General features: G+C 41.3%; 1 protein-coding gene across 4 annotated transcripts in view; it reads right to left on the bottom strand.

Moving 5' to 3' along the window:
• UBE4A (ubiquitination factor E4A) overlaps positions 1–19,465 on the bottom strand; it is a 39,697-nt gene extending 20,232 nt beyond the window's left edge. Inside the window, exons 1-11 of one of the 4 annotated variants that reach the window (XM_055094919.2) lie at positions 19,321–19,429; positions 14,690–14,820; positions 13,765–13,926; positions 10,156–10,329; positions 9,425–9,537; positions 7,289–7,441; positions 6,287–6,446; positions 5,661–5,863; positions 5,264–5,455; positions 3,718–4,051; positions 2,224–2,344 (exon numbers count right to left, since the gene is read on the bottom strand). In XM_055094919.2, coding sequence (XP_054950894.1) covers positions 2,224–2,344; positions 3,718–4,051; positions 5,264–5,455; positions 5,661–5,863; positions 6,287–6,446; positions 7,289–7,441; positions 9,425–9,537; positions 10,156–10,329; positions 13,765–13,885 — 1,571 coding nt within the window. In that variant the 5' untranslated portion in view covers positions 13,886–13,926; positions 14,690–14,820; positions 19,321–19,429. Of the gene's footprint in view, positions 1–2,223; positions 2,345–3,717; positions 4,052–5,245; positions 5,456–5,660; positions 5,864–6,286; positions 6,447–7,288; positions 7,442–9,424; positions 9,538–10,155; positions 10,330–13,764; positions 13,927–14,689; positions 14,821–19,320 lie in introns of all 4 variants that reach the window. The other 3 variants (XM_034933809.3, XM_034933810.3, XM_034933808.3) reach the window with 3 other exon arrangements.
• Between the last annotated feature and the right edge of the window lie 736 nt (positions 19,466–20,201).

Raw genomic sequence — 20,201 nt, 5'->3', positions numbered from 1 at the left:
TTCCAGCTCTCTGTTGTTCAATATTAAATTAAATTATTCTTCAGAAAAGGTCAGCCTAATATTCTCTACTGAAAGGAAGACACATAATTCAAAGTTATGGATAATAGTCCAAAATCATTTCCTTTGGCCCTGTAGATAATGTCTTGAGCTAGTTAATATTGGGAAACTAGATGATATTCATTTTTTGTTTGAATCTAGGTAGCTGAGCAGCTTAAGCACATGCTGAACTTTTATCTACTGTCTTATTTAAAATGTCTATGATGGAGATTTCTCTCTAAAGACATAATTTCCTTCTTCCGGCAATGTGTTGACTGAGTAGTTTTGAAAAATGCTCTGCATCAATTCAGGTATCTTGAGAAGGCATTAAAAATTGCTATTCTTAGTGTCCCTTTCTATGACTGAGTTGCTGTTTTCTCCCTCTACTTATACCTGTCATAATCAGCTAAATCAAATTACAGAATAATGAATAGCCAGAACCAGAACTGTTTTTGGAAGTCATACATTCTAGTTCTAAAATCTTAACATTTCTAGAATCTTCTTTATCTAATGTCTTCTGTGGTCCTATTGATCTCATCAGCTCCCTTATAAACATTTCCTTAATATTTGCCACTTTTGTCTCTATCTGTAGAGTAGAACTTGGTCTTTTTTTTTTTAAATTAATTAATTTTTTTTTTGAGACAGATTCTCGCCCTGTCGCCTAGGCTGGAGTGCAGTGACACCATCTCGGCTCACTGCAACCTCCGCCTCCCAGGTTCAAGCAATTCTCCTTCTTCAACCTCCCGAGTAGCTGGGACTACAGGCGCGTACCACCAAGCTGGGCTAATTTTTTGTATTTTTAGTAGAGACGGGGTTTCACCATGTTAGCTAGGACGGTCTTGATCTCCTGACCTTGTGATCCGCCTGCCTCAGCCTCCCAAAGTGCTGGGATTATAGGCATGAGCCACTGCGCCTGGCCGAACTTCATCTTTTATCACCAGGAGTAGTAATGAAATTTTTTTTTTTTTGAGACAGGGTTTCACTATGTTGCCCAGGCTGGAGTGCAGTGGCGCAATCTCGGCTCACTGCAGTCTCAACATCCCAGGCTCAAGAGATCCTCCCACCTCAGCCTCGTGAGTAGCTGACACTACAGGCACACGCCACCATGCCCAGCTAATTTTTGTATATTTTGTAGAGACGGGGTTTTGCCATGTTGCCCAGGCTGGTCTCAAACTCCTGGGCTCAAGTGATCTGCCTGCCTCGGCCTCCCAAAGTGCTAAGGATTACAGGCATGAGCCACCACACCCGGCCAGTAATGAAAATTTAAGAGCAGAAAGTGCAATATAAAATGAAAACAATTCCACTTTCCCAGATCACAATAGGAAGACAGTGATTTAATTTTTAAAGTTTAACAGGTCAAAAGTTAAAAACAGGCCAGGCACAGTGGCTCATGCCTGTAATCCCAGCACTTTGGGAGGCCAAGGTGGTGGATCACCTGAGGTCAGGAGTTCGAGACCAGCCTGGCCAACACAGCGAAACCCCATCTCTACTAAAAAAATACAAAATCAGCTGGACATGGTGGTGCATGCCTGTAATCCCAGCTACTTGGGAGGATGAGGCAGAAGAATTGCTTGAACCCAGGAGGCGGAGGTTGCAGTGAGCAGAGAATGTGCCACTGTACTCCAGCCAAGGTGACAAGAGCGAAAATCCATTTCAACAACAACAACGACAACAATAAAAGTTAAAAACAAATTTAAGGAATCTGGACAAAGCTGATTCATGAAACACAAGTAAATTCATACAATGCCCCTTTTCTATTAGATTCTAATGTGAACCTTTAGAATAAGCTCAGATTATATCTGTAAGACTCTTCCTCTCTTTTTTTTTAAGAAACAGGTTATCACTCTGTCACCCAGGATGGAGTACAGTTGCACAATCATAGCTCACTGTGGCCTCCAACTCTTCGGCTAGAGCAATCCTCCTGCCTCAGCCTCTGAAGCAGCTAGGACTACAAGCATATGCCACCATGCCTGGCTAATTTTTTTTTTTTGGTAGAGATGGGGGTCTCACTTTCTTGCCCAGGTTGGTGGTCTTAAACTTCTGGCCTCAAGCAATCCTTCCGCCTTGGCCTCCCAAAATCCTGAGATTAAAGATGTGAGCTACTGTGCCTGGCCAAAGACTCAATTTCTACCTTCTAGTTATCAACACAACTAAACTGTTTTTTCCTAATGACATCAGAGGAGTTACCTGTGAAATCCCAAGTACAAGGTGTACTCTGTCAGAGCAAGGTTCTCTGTTACAAGGTTGTAGTTCTGTGGAAACTTCGGCTCCTGCACAGCTGGGATCAAACAGGTTTCTTTGTCCAAACCTCAAAGAAGTTAAAAAAAAAAAAGAGGGTAAATGTCTTGTCACAGACATCTATCTTGGTCTCCAGTCTCCTCTTACACTCATTCAATTTCCATACTGTTAGCAGTGATATCTTCTTAAAAACATATCTTGTCATATTAGTTCTTTGTCTGAATATATCTTTTGGTTTCTCACCGTCTACAGAAATACAGTTAAATCTTTTTCATGAAATCACCAAAAATTAAAAGGAATACTACTATAGATTGTTTCAAGTGATAGGCAATAGATCATTTGTATTTATTTTGTGCTTTTCTGAATTTGACTATTTGCTTTTGAGCAGTTATCATGTTTACAATTAGTATTATAAAACTGGAATGAAATATACCAAAATTAAGAGTGATTTCACTTTGAATGGTAGGACTATGAGTCATTTATTTTCTCTTCATTTCTCTGTACTGTTTTCTCCAATCCAGCCCCACCTATCTTCCTCCCTTGATCCATTTCCTCCCCAACTCAACCCCATCTACCCCTTGCCCTAGCCACATTGAGCCTCTCACCATTCCTTAGTCAAGATTTTCCATAGCTTTGTACCTTTACACTTGCTTTTCTCTCTGTATAAAGGGACCCTCTTGCTTCTTTGCCTGGTAAAACCTAACTTGTCTCTCAAGACTCAGCTATGAAGACCTCCAACTTCTGCAGAATTGATTATTTACTCCCTCCTCTGTGCTCCCATAGCTTAGCCCTATACCATATTATAATTATCAGTTAATATATCTGCCTTCTGGAGCCTTTCAAAAAGGATGAGGACTCTGCTTTATTCATTTTTATAAACTATGAATGAATGAATATGCAAGGCTGCCAAATCCAGAGAGAAGGTCTCACTAAAGTACAACATTCAAAAGCTACCAGGTGTTTTTTTTTTCTCTCAAACATCTGTCTTTAAAAAATTCTGGCTGGGCGTGGTGGCTCACGCCTGTAATCCCAGCACTTTGAGAGGCTGAGGCGGATGGATCATGAGGTCAAGAGATCGAGACTATCCTGGCCAACATGGTGAAACTCCGTCTCTATTAAAAATACACAAAATTAGCTGGGCGTGGTGGCGCGTGCCTGTAGTCCCAGCTACTCAGGAGGCTGAGGCAGGAGAATCGCTGGAACACGGGAGGCAGAGATTGCAATGAGCCAAGATAGCGTCACTGCACTACAGCCTGAGTGACTGACAGAGTAAGACTCCATCTCAAAAAAAAAGAAAAAAAAAATCTAAATAGCTCTTGTTTCTGCCTCATCTTTTTTTGAGAAAGGAACTCTGTGAAAAAGGATAATGGAGTGAATGCTTTACACGTTACACACACACACACACACACACACACAGTTTTGAGAAGCCTGGTTCTCTCCTACCTCTCATGTGTACATTTTTAATTTTTCGTTCTTCATCATTCAACTCCTTGAGGGCACAGTATGTGGGATTAAAGGTGAGGAGCCGAGAGGATCTGGGTTTGCAAAATGGCTGGCATAGCTTCAGGAGAGCAGCACCCAGATTCAGAAAGAAAGCATCTGAGGCATACATTTGGAAAAAGATTTCTGGCATCTGATTGGCCCAAATCTTGGTGCGGCCTGCATTTGCATGCAAACAGTTTCCAAGCCAGGACAAGATACAGTGTTTGGTTTCTGGAGAGAGCTGGAGTAAGTTCTTCAGCATCTGGTAGATCTTTTCGTGGAACTGAGCCATGAACTGTTCAACCAGAAAACACAACCACAGAACGTTTCACAATCCTAATAGTTTTTATTCCCAAACCTTAGCAACTGGCAGTTTCCAAAAATATGCTAATCCTAATCTTTCCCCTCACTCTCTGTGCCTCATCCCCTAATTTGATTTTAAAATATATTTCTGGGCACTTATAAGAGATTTTCTGATCAGCTGCCCAACTGCAGATGGCATTACACGGTATTAGAGCACAGGTCTGTAAATTTTTTCTGCAAAGGGCTAGACGATAAGGATTTCTGGCATTACTTGCCATACAGTGTCTGTAGCGATTATTCAACTCTATCACTGTAGTATGAATTCAAACCAGAAACAATACATATACTAATGGGCATGGCTATGTTCAATAAACCTTTATTTACAAAAACAGGTGGCAGGCCAGATTTGGCCACTGCTAGTTTGCCATGCCTTGCCTTAGAGAGTTGTAATGATTAATGATTAGGGGACTTAAACTATCCCCAATTCAATCATTCAATGCCTCATGTTGGCCAGACCTCTACTATAATTTATGTGAAGAAGCCCAAATAGAGAGGGCATAGGTGGAGACAGGAAAAGGAAGAAAAACTGGGTTTATAAGCTAGAGTTCAGTCAAAAGACTTTCAGAGCTAAAGTTATAGCTCAGTGAGAAAAATGAGGGTTGGGGAGAAGTAGCTGTAGCAGTGCTACAGCAAAGGGTAATGAGTAGCAGCAGCTCATTCTTACCCCACACATGCTGTTCTTAGCATATGCTACAAAGAGGGGATTGTTTTTTTTTGAGACAGAGTCTTGTTCTGTCATCCAGGCCGGAGCGTGATGATGCAATCATGGCTTACTGAAGTCTTGACCTCCCAGGCTCAAGTGATCCTCCCACCTCAGCCTCCCGAGTAGGTGGGACTACAGATGCTTGCCACCATGCCCACCTAAGTTTTGTATTTTTTTGTAGAGATGGGGGTCTCACTGTGTTGCCTAGGCTGGTTTCAAATTGAACTCCTGGGCTCAAGCGATCCTCCCACCTTGGCCTCCCAAAGTGCCGGGATTACAGGCTTGAGCTACCATGCCCAGTTTTAATTTATTTATGTGATGTAAAAGCCAACTAGATCAATTTGCTTTCCCAGAGAGGCTTGAGCAGCCTTATCTGTATCTGCTTTCTGAGAAAACTCTTTTAAGATCAGGGGGCTGGGATACCCTGGTAAACAGTTCCACCTGATGGATGTTGGCCTCCTGTACTTTGATCTCCTGGGGGCTGGAACGAGATGGATTCAAAAAGTAGCCATGATTTTCTACAACACCCGGAGTCTTTAATAAGCAGGAGATACTCAGAATTACTCCCAGCAAGGTCTTCTGGTACATTTGCCCATTGGTAGGGTCCTTGGGCTGAATGTATTCTACAAAAACCTGTAAGAGAAGACAAGTTCTGCTTATTCATCTTCATGGTGAGATAAGGTGATGGGGGGGGATGGCCTCAAAACAGTTAAGTTGATACAACAACCAAGCTATCTTTTTCTTATTTTATAGGTAGTATTATAGTGTCTTCAGGATAGGGAAGCATCATGTATTACACATCTAGCTCAACTGAATACATATCATCTTTCAGACCTACCTTTGCCATATCTTTTTGCCTAGTGAAATAGAGAAGAATATCCAGATATGCATACAAAAGGATCTGACAGAGCTCTAGATCTTTTATTCGGCCCAATAAAATATCAAACACTGGAATCATGACTTCTGGAAATGTTCTAACTTCCTCATCCAATATCAAGGCTTTAATGACCTCTTCCAGAAACTCAGTTACATCTTCAAAATCTAACAGAAGACAAATGAGAGAGAAAGGAGGGCACAAGAATTTTTATATGCCTTTACACACTAGCTCTTTACTTTCAATAATTCTTTTTTTTTTTTTTTTTTTTAGAGGTGGGGGTCTTCTTTTTTTGCTCAGCCTGGAGTGTAGTGGCTATTCACAGGTGTGATTATAGCACACTACAGCCTCAAACTCCTGGGCTCAAGGGATCCTTCTGCCTCAGCCTCCAGAGTAGATGGGACTACGGGGGTGTGCTACCATGCCCAGCTTTATTCTATTGGTACTCAACCTCAAAGATCAAGATGTGAGCCCTCCTCCTTAATTTATACCAGAACCATAATGGCTCTGAGACTTTCTAATGCAATTAGTGAAATTTTAAATCTGAAAATCAAAATGTAGAAGCTTACAGATCTTGTTCATGTACTCACGGGCTCCCTGGATGGCTTCTAACATCAAATCTACCAGTTGCTCATGGATGTTTTGGTCAACATAGATCTCTGGGGTGAGAACAACTGTTCGGGTATTGGACACAGTGAGGTTTCTGCACTGCACTGCAAAGGGTAGCAGGTTCTCTGGAACTTTGGTAATCTGCAAACAGCATGAAGAAAAGAGGGACTATAGTCTAACTCTGTAATCTGGAACGAAAGTAGACATAGTGAATACAATAGAAGAGACATACTGGTCTCCTGTGGATGCTTGAAAATTAATTAGAGATTCCTTCCTTGGCTTAAGGAATCATCTATCTGCCTATTTAAAATTCCAAACCTGGAAATATCCGGCTTAGCCTACTCTAATATTTACATCTCAGTGGAAATGAATTCATGAGCCCTTTTCTGATTTTTGAGACAGAGTCTCGCTCTGTCACCCAGGCTGGAGTGCAGTGGTGTGATCTCAGCTCACTGCAACCTCCACCTCCCAGGTTCAAGTGATTCTCCTGCCTCAGCCTCCTGAGTAGCTGGGATTATAAACATGTGCCACCATGCCCGGCTAATTTTTGTATTTTCAGTAAAGGTTTTGCCATGTTGGCCAGGCTGGTCTCGAACTCCTGGCCTCATGTGATCCGCCTGCATCGGCCTCCCAAAGTGCTGGGATTACAGGAGTGAGCCACTGTGCCCAGCCTCATGAGACTTTTTTAAGGATGTGATTTCTAAAGAGGTTTTAGAGAGAATAGGAGGCACTGGTTAATTGGGGAGAAGGGTGGAACCCAAGATACGGAAAGGAGACTAAAGCTTTAGTGCATCTGATATCCAGTGTTCTAAACATACTATGACATATATAAATTGATATAAAAGCTTTAGTGTCCCTGATATTCACTTCTAGACATACTATGACATATATAAATTGAAATAAAGACTGATCCAACTCTGGCCCACATGCTGAAGTCATACCCAAGACGACAATACAGTATTCAATGGGGATTATTCCTTTACCTCTTCCTTGGCTCTCTGGAAGCAGGAGTAAAGGTAACAAAAAATGTGCCTCTCTCCCGCATCTCGATCAGCAGAGAGATTTAGCGTTGTAGAAGAAGTCATGTTAATTAAGTGGTTGCCTGGATCTTGAAGTAATAAGCGAGCGAAGAGGGCCTATAAAGAAAGCCAAACAAAAATACTAAACTATTGCAAAATTAATCTGAGAACATTAAGATGTAAAAGGTAATTCTGACACAGGTTATTAGCAAGAATCACAGATTTGAATGTAGAGTGAAGGAGAAAAAAAGGGCCCTGTATATTTTTACTTTAGAAAATTTTAGAAAATTATGGCATATATAAAGTTATCCTAAATCAAGCCTCAAGTGTCTAGTATAGCCCCAGCATAGAGTAGGCATTAAAAGACTATTTGTTGAATGGTGCTGAGATCAGTGATTAAACTTAGATGTGAAATCTACTATTCTGTGTGATTGCTGATCTCATTCAGACTTATATAAAGATACTCCAAATGTGAAGTTAAACTGCAAGCTGTCAACTGTCTTTCCTACCAAACTTTTATTCTTTTAATGTTACTCAGGCACCTGCAAGGTACAACGCACTGTTTTGATTTTTAAAGTGCTGTGGTTTATATGTTTGTCTCCAACAAAATTCATGTTGAAATTTGATCTCCATGTGGCACTGTTGGAGGTGGGGCTAGTGGGAGGTGTCTGGGTATGGAGGCGGATCCCTCCTGAATTGCTTGGTGCTTTTCTCAAGGTGCTGAATGAGTTCTTGCTCTCACAAGACTGGATTAATTCTCATAGGAATGGACAAATTTCCTCCAGAGCGGGTTCTTATTAAGCCAGGACACCTCTCAGGTTTTCTCCTCTTTGCATGCATCCTCATGGTATGTGTCCTTTGGTGACTTCCTCCACCACATTGTGAGGGAGCACAAAAGCCCTCACCAGAGGCCAAGGACATACCCTGAATCTTCTCAGCCTGCAGAACTGTGAGCTAAATAAACTTTTCTTTATAAATTACTGCTTGGGTGTTCTTTTTTTTTTTTAGATGGGTCTTTCTTGCTCTGTCGCCCAGGCTGGAGTGCAGTCGTGTGACTATGGCTCACTGCAGCCTCTGCCTCCCAGGCTCAAGCAATCCTCCCACCTCAGCCTCCTGAGTAGCTAGGACTTCAGGTACATGCCATCACACCCAGTTAATTCTTTGTATTTTTTGTAGAAACATGGTCTTGTTATGTTGCCAGGGCTGGTAACTCCTGGCCTGGAGATCCTCCCAACTTGGCCTCCCAAAGTGCTGGGATTACAGGTGTGAGCCACTGTGCCTAGTCACAGGTATTCTTTTATAGCAACACAAAACAGACTAAGATAGAAAGGATATAAAGAAGAAAAAGTGATGGGCCTTGCCCTTAAGAACTTAAGTCTAATAGGGGAGATAAGACAAGTACATAAGAAAGCCGCAACATGAGACAGAAAGTGACAATTCCCACAAGAGATTCAGAGGCTGATTATTCTAGGTACCCAGAGGAGGGAGTAACAACTTTTATTTGGCAAGGCTTTGTAATTTTTTCTTTTTTTTTTTGAGACAGAGTCTTGCTCTGTTGTCCAGGCTGGAGTGCAGTGGTATGATCTCGGCTCATTGTAACCTCCGCCTCCTGGGTTTAAACCATTCTCCTGCCTCAGCCTCCCAAGTAGTTGGGACTACAGGCGCCCACCACCATGCCCAGCTAATTTTTTGTATTTTTAGTAGAGATGGCGTTTCACCATGTTAGCCAGATGGTCTTGATCTCCTGACCTCGTGATCCACCTGCCTCAGCCTCCCAAAGTGCTGGGATTACAGGCATGAGTCAATGTGCCTGGCCAAGGCTTTGTAATTAAGAAGGCATTTTAACTGGTTCTTAGAGGATGGGTAGATTTGGGCATGTGGCCATGGTAGATGAAAAGATTCCAAAAGAGGAACACCACAATGTTAGAGATGCACATCCAGGTTAATTGGCCTTCTACTGGTAAAAAAAAAAAAAAAAAAAAAAAAAAAGAGAGAGGGATGGACATATGGACACAAGCATAAGTTGGAGAACAGTGAGCAGAATTCAGCTGCATAGCTAATTTTTGCTAAGGGCACACATTAGGAACATAAGAATATTACCTGCTCAACATTGCTCATATCAAGCCAGTCTTGATCTTCTAGCTCTACTGCCATTTCTTCCAAATACACACAACGGCTAGGGATGCCATTCCCGCTTTTCAAGCTGGGATCACCTGGGAAATGGTTTTAATATGATAGGTTAAGGATAATGCTTCTGTTTTATACAGACAACTGATCTTGACAGCATCACTCTTGAACTGCAAATCTGACTCAAGTAATACCAGAATGATCCTGATACACAAAGCAACATCTAAAGATTCAAATCTTTTTTTTTTCCCCTCTAGTCACAGAGAATGGGATTTGTTATAAACCTAGCATCATGACATTTAAAGAGTAAATCCCAGACATTAGTACCAACCTTGGGGTTTAAACACAGACAGGGCACAGAGGGCAAACACTCTCTGATGCCTCTGAAGGCTTCCATCTGAATATTTAGGTTACCTCTGAGAAGAAAATGGGTTTGGCTACCCTTCCCATTTCCTTTTTAAGGTAGTAAAGGCAAGTAGCTATATAGTGCAGTCAGTATTGAAATGGGAACAAAAGTTAGATCTGCGTCTAAATACTGTTTTTAGGTCATACCAAAAGGTTCACTGAAATATAAACCCTGAGTTCCAGGGAGTGCAGTGAGTAGGTTTGTATCTAACCATTAGCTGTAACCAGTTTCAAAGAGCAAGCCCCTAGCCCAAGCTCAAATAGGAAGGGTAGAATAATGCTACAAGTTTGTAACTCACTGTTGTCCAGAGTAATAAGGAAGATCCTTTGGATCATGTGATTGATGTTGAGTTGCTCACATATTTCCTGCTGTGATCGGAATGAGCGGCTAATCTCAGCCACAGAGTAATCGAATTCATCCAGGCTCTCTGACACGCTATTATCCGAGTCATCTGGGCTAGCTGGGAGTTCATCTGCCAGAAAATGTATACTGTTAAATGTTACACCCCTTTAAGAGAGAACCAAGCATGCTACCAAAAATAATAAATGTAACCAAGAGGATGATAATTTCAGATGTAAAACAAGCTAATCATCTAATTAGTGAACATCTCAAGTCAGGGAAGTTAAGTATAGGGTTTTGAAATTCCTGGCTATAAATCCTACCACATTTTACAAAGCAAAAGTTTTATTTCTATCCATAATTATACTCCACACTGCCAGAAATAGCAAAGTTATCTTCTCTACAGAATCCTAGTGAACAAAGAATTACCTAATAGATCAAAATGCCTTTAATTATTTTAAATGTATGGCTTTTCTCCCTGATTTTAAGAGATCACATTTGTTTTAATAGTTCTTAACTGTACAGAAAAATATAGTATAGAAAGTCTCCTGAACCAATTCCCTAAAGACACTTAACAGTGTTCAAGAATTTTTTTCTTTTCTGGTGCTAATATTCATTACTATCTTTTTAATTTTTTTAAAAAATGGGATACTATACATAGCTCTTTTCAGCTTGCCTTTTAATCAGCACCAACACCTTTCCCTGTTAGGCCATTTAGAGGCCTACCTCACTCTTTTTAATAGCTGTATTGTATCACATCTTTTGCATGCCCTGTGGTTTATGTAGCTACTTTTCAACTGATGAACAATAGGGTTGTTTCTAATATTTCATGATTTTAAATACTCACTGAATACAACTTAACTCTTTTTGTTTACTTGTATGAGTATTTCTATAGGATAAATTCACAGTAGCAGAACTGCTGGATCAAAGAGCTTGAACATTTAAAAAGTTAACATTTACTGCCTGGCACGGTGGCTCACACCTGTAATCCCAGCACTTTGGGAGGCTGAGGCGGGCAGATCACGAGGTCAGGAGATCGAGACCATCCTGGCTAACATGGTGAAACCCCATCCCTACTAATACAAAAAATTAGCCGGGCGTGGTGGCACACACCTGTAGTCCCAGCTACTCGGGAGGCTGAGGCAGGAGAATTGCTTAAACCCGGGAGGCAGAGGTTGCACTGCACTCCAGCCTCGGTGACAGAGCAAGACTTCGTCTCAAAAAAAAAAAAAAAAAAAAAAAAGTTAACATTTACTACCAAGTTACCCTCAAAGAGACTGTCTGATTTACATGCAAACCCAACAGTATATGAGAGAGTGCCTGTTTGAATCTTCACGAATTTCATAGGTAAAAAAACTATTTAATGGTTGTTTTAATTGGCACTTCTCTAATGATTGATGAGAATAAATTTTTTAATCATTTGGTTATAAGTTGCATGTCACATCTTTTGTACCTTTTTATTCTTTCTTGTTATTTTTTTCTTACTGATGAAATTCCTTCGATTTTTTTTTTTTTTAAACTTCTGTCCTCAAAATCTGCTCCCATCCTTTGATTTTTTTTTTTTTTTTTTTTGAGATGGAGTCTCACTCTGTCGCCCAGGCTGGAGTGCAGTGGTGTGATCTCGGCTCACCGCAACCTCTACCTCCCAGGTTCAAGTGATTCTCCTGCCTCAGCCAAGTAGCTGGGACTACAGGCGCCCACGACCACGCCCGGCTAATTTTTGTATTTTTAGTAGAGATGGGGTTTCACCATGTTGGCCAGGCTGGTCTCAAACTCCTGACCTCAGGTGATCCGCCCACCTTGGCCTCCCAGAGTGCTGGGATTATAGGCGCCTGTCATCATGCCCGACTAATTTTTGTGTTTTTAGTAGAGACGGGGTTTTGTCATGTTGGCCAGGCTGGTCTCGAACTCCTGACCTCCGGTGATCTGCCCACCTAGGCCTCCCAAGGAGCTGGGATTACAGGCGCGAGCCACTGTGCCCAGCCCCATCATTCATGTTGAATGACTACATAAAAGTAGTGTTATTCACTATATGCCACATATGAGTCTATACCTACTTTTCTCTATTGACAGAATGGTTACTCTGAAAGTCCAGGTAAAACTCTCAAAGTAAGAGTTGTTTCAGTGTGGTGAGTATAAGCTCAACATAGGAAGCCAAAGGTTTTGGCAAAGTACTAATTGCTAGTGGAAACAGGTTGGACCTGGTAGCATGATAAACTCAGTGTAAACAAACTAGGATGATGAGGTGCCAAAATAGTAACAGAAGGGCATGTGCCTTCAATGCTCCCAACTCTAGCCAGATTTATGTCTGTTTATAGCCAGAAGGACAAGCGTTCTGTTGCTCAGCTGCTATACTGTTGAGTTTTTCTCTGACCTCCAATGGTGACAGAAGCTAAGAATCTGTTTAGCAAAATTTCCCTCAACCACATACTCATAAATCATACTTTCTCATTCCTTATTTTTCCTATTTTTCACTCTGCTTTTTCCCCTACAATCTTCTAAACCAGAGTTTCCCATTCTGGCCCCGTATCATAGAAATCTGGGAGAGATTTCAGAGACTGAAAATACCATGTTAAAAAAAATCAACATTGATTTTGTTTTTCCCTTGCATCAATCACTCATCTGTCTTGCCTTTACCTCTTTTTTCTTCAGCCCTTTCTAACTGAAAGGCCAAAAGTCAGCTATGCACCTGAGTGTTTTTTTTTTTAAAATAAACAAAATAAAGGGAAAATGCAAACACTTCTCCTTCTCTCAAAAGAAAAACACTATTATTCTTTTCGGAGAGAGGAGAAGTGGAGCAATTTCTGGTTTGAAAGATTGTGAATATCTTCAGAAGACTAACATATTTGAGAAAAATCCTAATTCTTCTAGTGTATATGTCTCCTTATAGGAGGAAGCTGGACTTGATCTTAAATTCAGTGCCTGAAAGAAAACCGTTTTTTTCTGATTAGTGAGATGTTATTCTGATGTTTTTCATAGTAAGGCTAAGGATCAGATTTTTTAAAAAAGTCTGTCCTAACACGACTAAGCTACAAATGATGCCACTCATCGGAACAGAAGAAGCACTTTGCTTGGGAGGGCCTTTGAAGTGCTGAGCTTAAGAACAAGTCTCATTTGCCTACAGGTCAAAAAGCTTTTATAGTTCTTCCTTTTACATCTACTTTCTATAGCTGCACATGACTTGCTTTCTACACCTACACTTACCACCTCTGTGTCCCATGTTAAAAACATTTATTTAAATAGCTTTTACTAGGTGATTTTTTTTTCTTTTAAAGAAAACAGCCTGACAGCTTTGGGATCACGACTGGCATCTGTTACTATGGAACCACCTGTTATCTGGTCTCTTTTTGTACAGTGGAGAGGACAGCGGAGGGGAGGGACTCACAACAAAACCAACAACAAAAGCAAACAAACAAAAAACCCCAATTTCTGCTCTAAACAAACAAACAAAAACCAACTTTTGTTCCAAACTTAAATTCCAATTGCAATTAAGGACTCAAAGAATACTTAATTTCGGAAGACCCCATTCTAGGTCATCTTATTTGCTGCTATTGGCTCCTCCACTTACCAGATTGTTGCTTCAGCTGCTCTTTTTGGATTGCCGCAAACTGTTTGGCATCAGCCAGGGAGCCAAAAAGAGCAGCAAAGGGGTTACTTGAGATGTTGTTGTTATTCTCCTGGTCTGTCATTTCACTTTAAGGTATCCTCCATCCAGACCTAGTGGGAGAGGCTGTTCAAAGGACAGGTATTAGACACAAGAGGGCAGATGACACAATAGCTGTAATATACCTGTGGTTGTTTCTTTTCCCATTTCTCAAATACAATACATTTTAAAATACTTTGGGTTAAGATTTTCCAATTCCTGTCCCCAAACTCAAAACATTTTTGGCAAAATGGTTACAAACCTACCAGCTGGACTCGGTGGCTTGATTTGTAGATAGCTGAAACTAAAAAGTCTAAAACATGTTTAGCTGGAATGCATTAATCTGTTGATATGCTTTTATTTGCAATACCTTTAAGAAAACAGGTTAAGTAGAAAGTACTATTGGAGTCAAAGAGAGAACTCACCTACTAATTGTAATAACAATGTGGCACTGAAAAATAATAAGACAAGAATTATGGATTTCCCAAGAATTAAGCTGGCAGTCTAGTTCTCATTCACTGGAGTGAGGACAAGGCACTTCTATGACTTAGGGCTGGGGATGGATATTTCTCAGCTACATATAAATTAAGTAAAAGCCCATATCTTAGATTTGGACTCTGGCAAATCAGGACTGGAAGCAGTTCAGCTGTATGTTGTGGGTTTTTAACATAGATTAAGCAATCTATTTATTTCTAGGCTTAAAAATACTGATATTTCTTCCACTAAAAATTAAATGGTCTTTGCTTCATGCTATATCTAACCTTCACTGTTTACCTGATTTCTTAAAATAATACTGAAGAAACACGAATTCCAACGGTCAGGTCTACTGTGTAATATGAAATATAGATACCTCAAAGGTGTTTAGTAGAGCTGGCTGAGCCTGCATTCACACTCTTCTGATTACATTTCCTCATTCAAGACCAAGTGAACTCAGTGGCACAACAGAATAAGCAGGGCTCCCTGAAAGGCTTTCTCCCCTTTCTGAAATTTTAAGGCCATGACATAGAAATATTAAATACAACCCTGAAAAGGGTGGGAAGAGACAAAGGGTATGAATGTTTTGTTCATAAGGATCTTGAACTGCTATAAGGACAGAGACCTTAGAAACAGCGGGAGTAGGGGTACAAAGGAAGAAAAAAAGAACATTTGGTCTACCTTTAGGTTATTGAGGCAAGACTCCTCACAGGATCATATCAACAAAAGCTAATGTGGGCCAGGTGCAGTGGCTCATGCCTGCAATCCCAGCACCCTGGGAGGCTGAGGCAGGTGGATCACCTGAGGTCAGGAGTTCAAGACCAGCCTGGCCAACATGGTGAAACCCCATCTCTACTAAAACACGAAAATTAGGCAGGCATGGCGGCAGGTGCCTGTAATCCCAGCTACTTGGGAGGCAGGAGGCTGAGGCAGGAGAATTGCTTGGACTCGGGAGGCAGAGGTTGCAGAGAGCTGAGATTGTGCCACTGCACTTCAACCTGGGTGACAGAGTGAGACTTCGTCTCAAAAAAAAGAAAAAAAAAAAAAAAGAAAAGCTAATGTGGTCGAAAAAGTTACCCTTATTTACCAGAGAAAGAGATTATGTATAACATTTCTTGACAATTCTGAGGCATCTTCAGCACTTGCTTCATGCTCCTCTGCCATTTTTTCCACACAAGAGCTAAAGGCTAATTAGCTGTAATGATTTAGGCAGTCTAGTCTCCTCTCAGTGCAGCTCAAAGCTTTACTGCTTCAAGGAACTGAACTGTTATTTGGATTTTTAGTAGAGACGGGGTATCACCATGTTGGCCAGGCTGGTCTCGAACTCCTGACCTCAAGTGATCCTCCCACCTCGGCCTCCCAAAGTGCTGGAATTATAGGCATGAGTCACTGCGCCTGGCCTTCTGTATTTTATTTTTTGCTATGTATATTTCAGTAAGCTTAATAATGCAAAAAAAAGGGAAAGATACCATATTTAGTATTGAAATTAATGAGAGGGATTTTCCCCATGTAATTACTGCACAAGTTTAATTATTACCTGTAGTTAATGTAAAAACACCAAGAATTGTCTTATTGTTAGCTGACCACCATTCTACTTCCATCCTAAAATACCTCAAATTCCAGAGGAATGCAAAAAGTATATTGAGCTCTTGTTATTTCTCTCTCTAAAACATCACATTCATTTTTTTCCTTTGGGTATCCACTCCACTCAATCCAGAAGAGGCTGACCAGTTCAGAAGGGGTTGACCTCACCCACTAGCCCCAGGAATGAACATACAAGTCTGGCCAGGCTAAAAAGAATACAGCATTTTCCGGCCAAAGCAATTGATCCAGGAGTGGGCACAAGACACTATGGAGGCCTAACAGAGTCAATGAATACCAGCTTCAGGACTTCAGCTGAATCTACGGAAAAGTGAGTTTTTTCCTGATTGAGTTGATAAGCCGGTAAGATAAGAGTTGCCATCTTTACACCATTTAGAAAAGGCCTAGCCTAAAACCAAGCCAACATACACTAGAAAATAGAATTGAGAGATGGAAAGATAAGTCTGGACTTTTCAGTTATAAAAACCAATAAAATTTCCCTAAATGCCTAAACCAGTTTGATGTTTTTTAAAACACAACTGAAAAGTGTCCAGATTATTACAAAGGACATGCATCACCTGCAACACGTAAGCAGAAAGGAAGCTGAAAGCCAGGAATATAGGACATATGACAGAGAAGCTCTTAAGACTATCAAGAAGGCCGGGCACAGTGGTTCATGCTTATGATCCCAGCACTTTGGGAGGCCAAGGCGGGCAGATCATGAGGTCAGGAGTTCAAGACCAGCCTGACCAACATGGTGAAACCCCATCTCTACTTAAAACACACAAAAAATTAGCCAGGCATGGTGGCGTGCACCTGGAATCCCAGCTACTCAGGAGGCTGAGGCAGGAGAATCGCTTGAACCTGGGAGGCGGAGGTTGCAGTGAGACAAGATCGTGCCACTGCACTCCAGCCTGGGCAACAGAGGGAAACTGTCTCAAACAAACAAAAAGACTATCAAGAGAAACAAAAAGAATTTATCACCATAAACTGCATTACTTCCTTCTTTCTCAATACTATACTGTTGCACTGTATAAAGAAACTAGCTTTCTACATTTTACCTCTATTTTTACTAGGATTTTAAACTTTCTGCATTGTATTTCTAAGCAGATCTTCTACATTGCTAGGCTGTAAGCTCTTCTGATTACCTGTTCATATCTGATTATTCTTTCTTCTGTGTCTGGCATTATACATCACAATCACAAAATCCTAAATAAGTAGTTACTGAATGGCTTCAATCTTACATGTAGTTCTTTCTGAACTCCTTGTAATCAACAGCATCACCCATGACCCTACTTCAAGGTAAGGGCTTTACTACTTGTCTTAGGTTGCAGTGGAAGGTCAAGCTACCAGGCTAGACACTGGTTCTTTGGTATCTTGGCATGTGTAGAATGGTGGATGGAAATAAGTCTCTGTTGTCATCTCTACTATCTGTGAAAAACAAAAAGGTTCTCACCTACCTTTCACTAAGCTCATCTTTTTCACACGTACGTCAAATCTGTGCACAAACTTTTTTTCATTAAAAAAGGGCTAAAACTGCGTAGTCACTTATAGAAAAATTTTACAGGAAAAAGGAGGACTGATCACTTGATGAGAACCTTTGTGGAGATGCCAGTTTAGATTTGTTCAATGGACTTACCAAAGTAAGAGTACCCAGATAATCACCCACTCTAAAGGTCCGATAAAATGAAACCTAAATATTTTGTTTAATATTCAATAATGTCACTCGGGATTTATAATCTCCTATTTTCAGGGCCGGGCGCAGTAGGTCATGCCTGTAATCCCAGCACTTTGGGAGGCCAAGGCAGACAGATCACTTGAAGTCAGGAGTTTGAGACCAGCCTGGCCAATGTGGTGAAACCCCGTCTCCACTAAAAGCGATTACAGGCGCATACCACCACACCTTAGCCAGGCTGTAATCCCACTACTTGGGAGGCTGCGGCAGGAGAATCACTTTTAAACTGGGAGATGGAGGTTGCCGTGAGCTGAGATTGTGCCACTGCACTCCAGAGCAGAGCCTGGGTGACAGAGCCAGACTCTGTCTCAAAAAAAAAAAAAAAAAAAAAAAAATATATATATATATATATATACACACACACACACATACACACACATATATATACACACATATATGTATGTACTTTTTTTCCTATTTTCAACTGCCATACAGAGATACAACACTATCCTGTTGTCAGACACTTTGGGATGTTACAGCTACCAACCTTAGAAGCTTTTGGATTTGATTCTTTTAAAATATATCCTCCCTGAAAACAAGTTTCACTCTGATATACTTGCTGCAAAGATCTGTATCTATAATAGCTGTCCTACAAAATTCTGTCACTTCCTCCTGATACAAGCTTTTGTTTATGAATAGTACCACTAATCCTTTAAGACCATTGTCAGCTCTCATGAACACACAAGTGTGTTAACATCAGACTTGGTATTGTTTTTCAACAGAAATATCTGGAACACTTTGTAAAACTGGGATCGTCAAAATCAAGCTCTACCAAATCATACTCCCATAAGGTCTGTGTCCTGGCAAATAATACATATATCAATTTAAAATAGAAATTAAAATATCAATTTAAAATAGAAATTAAGAAACAATTTTCGTTGTCGTATGTTTCACCTAACACTATCAGGCCATGCTAATGTGGCAACAAATTCCATCAACACATCTATCTGCAGCCTAGAAGGATCTCAAGTCAAAAAGCAGACAGCAGTCCTTCTTGGATCCCATTTTATCGCAGGTGGGCTTCCACGTGAGACCAAAACAGTAAATGACAGCGAGACTAAACACATGCTTGCTGTCAGGGCATAAAAGTGATCCTAAAAGGAAGGCTCATCAAATATAAGGTCATGAGGCATGGTCACTCAATTTTAGAAGTGTCTTCTAAACCCAAGGAAACATGAAGCAGAGTGCCCCAAGAGTTATCTGTGGTGAACTCATCACCTGCCTTAAGAAATATCAACACCCTGACGTATGCATTGAACTGGTTTGCTTACGACTCGCGATTAATCTTATCTTCTTGGCATCTGCCTATTTGTTATCTACTCTTTATATTTTATCCTTCCATGTTCCATAAGGGATTCGCGGGAAGGAGGGAGATCCACCCGCCCGGGGCACGTTCTAGAGAAAGTTAAGTCAAAAGATAATGCAATGATAGCGCTCTGGCCTCTTCCTGGAGGGGCTTGGCAAAGATGGGGACAGAAATGTACAAAGAGACATCAGAAGCTGGGGCACTGTAAGGGGTTCCAAATCAGACAGGGTCGAAGTTCAAGAAGGAGAAGGTCCCTGGTTAGGAAAGCACAGGAGAAAGAATTTGGAGAAGATAAGAGTGAACAGGCTAAGTCGCATCGGACCAGCAGAAAACATCACAACGCAAAGTCAACGACCCCGTCCCCTGAAGCTATTGCCTGCCTTACCAGAGCCTGAAGTGCCAGCAGCGACGACACGACAGAAACTCAGCAGCCGAAAGGCTCTCACTTCCGACTCAGCACAGCAACCGGAAGTTACGTCATCAACAAGCGCCGGGGCATGTGGAAGTTCATCTCCGCGCCGGAAGCACGGTGTGCAGGCTCACCCGGGGGACCGGCGAGCAAATAGTCCTACAGCGCATGCGCTAGCTTGTTAGCGGCGGGCTGGAGGCGGGCCGGAAGTGGCAAGAAGTGGCTTTGGCATCGGATTGTGGGGGCTGGAGTTGGGCCACCTGGCAGTGCGCTTTGGAGTATAGAATATGAGGCTGGGTTTTGGAAATCAGCGTACCGAGGGCAGATAAAACTCTGTGATCCCCGGCTCTGCTCGCAACCTCTGTTGGGGGTCTGCTCTCTTATTTTCCCACCAGTCCTAGACCTTTTTGAAGCAGCTTCTGTTACTCTCTATTATTCAAAGGGATAACACTAACAGCAATAACAACTACAAGTTTGTTGTTATTGTTGTGCTGTCTTTGGAGCAATCTTTGGAGTGTGCTATCTTTGATTGGATTTCAGTTTTCTTATCTGTAAAGTGGAGACAGTATACATCCTACAAGGTTGTTTTGAGATACACATAGATGGCCAGGCACAGTGGCTCACGCCTGTAGTCCCAGCACTTTGGGAGGCTGAGACGGGCAGGTCACGAGGGCAAGAGATCGGGATACACATAAATAATAGAAGCAGCATAATTTTCAAGAGTTAAAAGCGCTGTGCAAGTGAAAATTCACAGATTGAGAGAAAATAGTTGCAACTCATATATCTGATAAAGGATTCATCTCTAGAATATATAAAGAACTACAAGAACGAAAAACCCCCAAACAGTTCAGTTCAAA

Source organism: Pan paniscus, chromosome 9 (genome assembly GCF_029289425.2).
Source record: "Pan paniscus chromosome 9, NHGRI_mPanPan1-v2.0_pri, whole genome shotgun sequence".
In the NCBI taxonomy this organism is placed as follows: Eukaryota; Metazoa; Chordata; class Mammalia; order Primates; family Hominidae; genus Pan; species Pan paniscus.
This window is presented reverse-complemented; position numbering and strand designations above follow the sequence as displayed.